This window comes from Borostomias antarcticus (assembly GCF_949987555.1).
Source record: "Borostomias antarcticus genome assembly, chromosome: 4".
NCBI lineage: Eukaryota > Metazoa > Chordata > Actinopteri > Stomiiformes > Stomiidae > Borostomias > Borostomias antarcticus.
Window position 1 is genome coordinate 27,063,306 of NC_140237.1, and position 561 is coordinate 27,063,866.

Consider the following 561-nt stretch of genomic DNA (forward strand, 5'->3'; position numbering starts at 1 on the left):
AATATAATATTTAGGAAGCAAAGACAGAAAGATAAGCCCAGAGTAATTAATAGTTAGGCCTTTAACGCATTTAATCTACAGAACATCTTAGTTGTATACATGCATCTTTGAGCAACTATACCATATTACATAATCAACCATTCAATACATCTCAGAATCTAGAAGGTACAAGATACCCAGACCCTAAACCACCGTCATACATACAGTTATAACGTAGATAGTTCCCTTCTCTAACCTAAAACCCACCAATTTATACTAGAGGCATGCTTATTACAAGTTTATAACTGTTCTGCAAACAAATCTACAAAAAAATCATAGATAAAATTAAAAATTGTAAAAAAAATCTTCTGTAGATGTCTTTGTTGACAGGTTCTTGGTGTCATTTAGCTGCTATGACACCTTAACTGTATCAACCCTGAGACTGTTCTGAGCTGCTTTTCATGAACCTTTTTTGGTATTTTTGTACGTTTCCATTAGTTTTATTGCACTGGGTGAACTAAACACAACGCGGCCGACGTCTCTCTGGAAATGTTTGTATTACTTTCTGCTGCGGTGGACCCC

General features: G+C 35.5%; 1 protein-coding gene across 1 annotated transcript in view; it reads right to left on the reverse strand.

Moving 5' to 3' along the window:
* Positions 1-537: 537 nt before the first annotated feature.
* gas2b (growth arrest-specific 2b) overlaps positions 538-561 on the reverse strand; it is a gene marked incomplete at both ends in the record, with an annotated part of 23,329 nt that continues 23,305 nt past the window's right edge. The window contains one exon of the mRNA XM_084437408.1: positions 538-561. This exon is cut by the window's right edge and continues 204 nt beyond it. Coding sequence (XP_084293534.1) covers positions 538-561 — 24 coding nt within the window.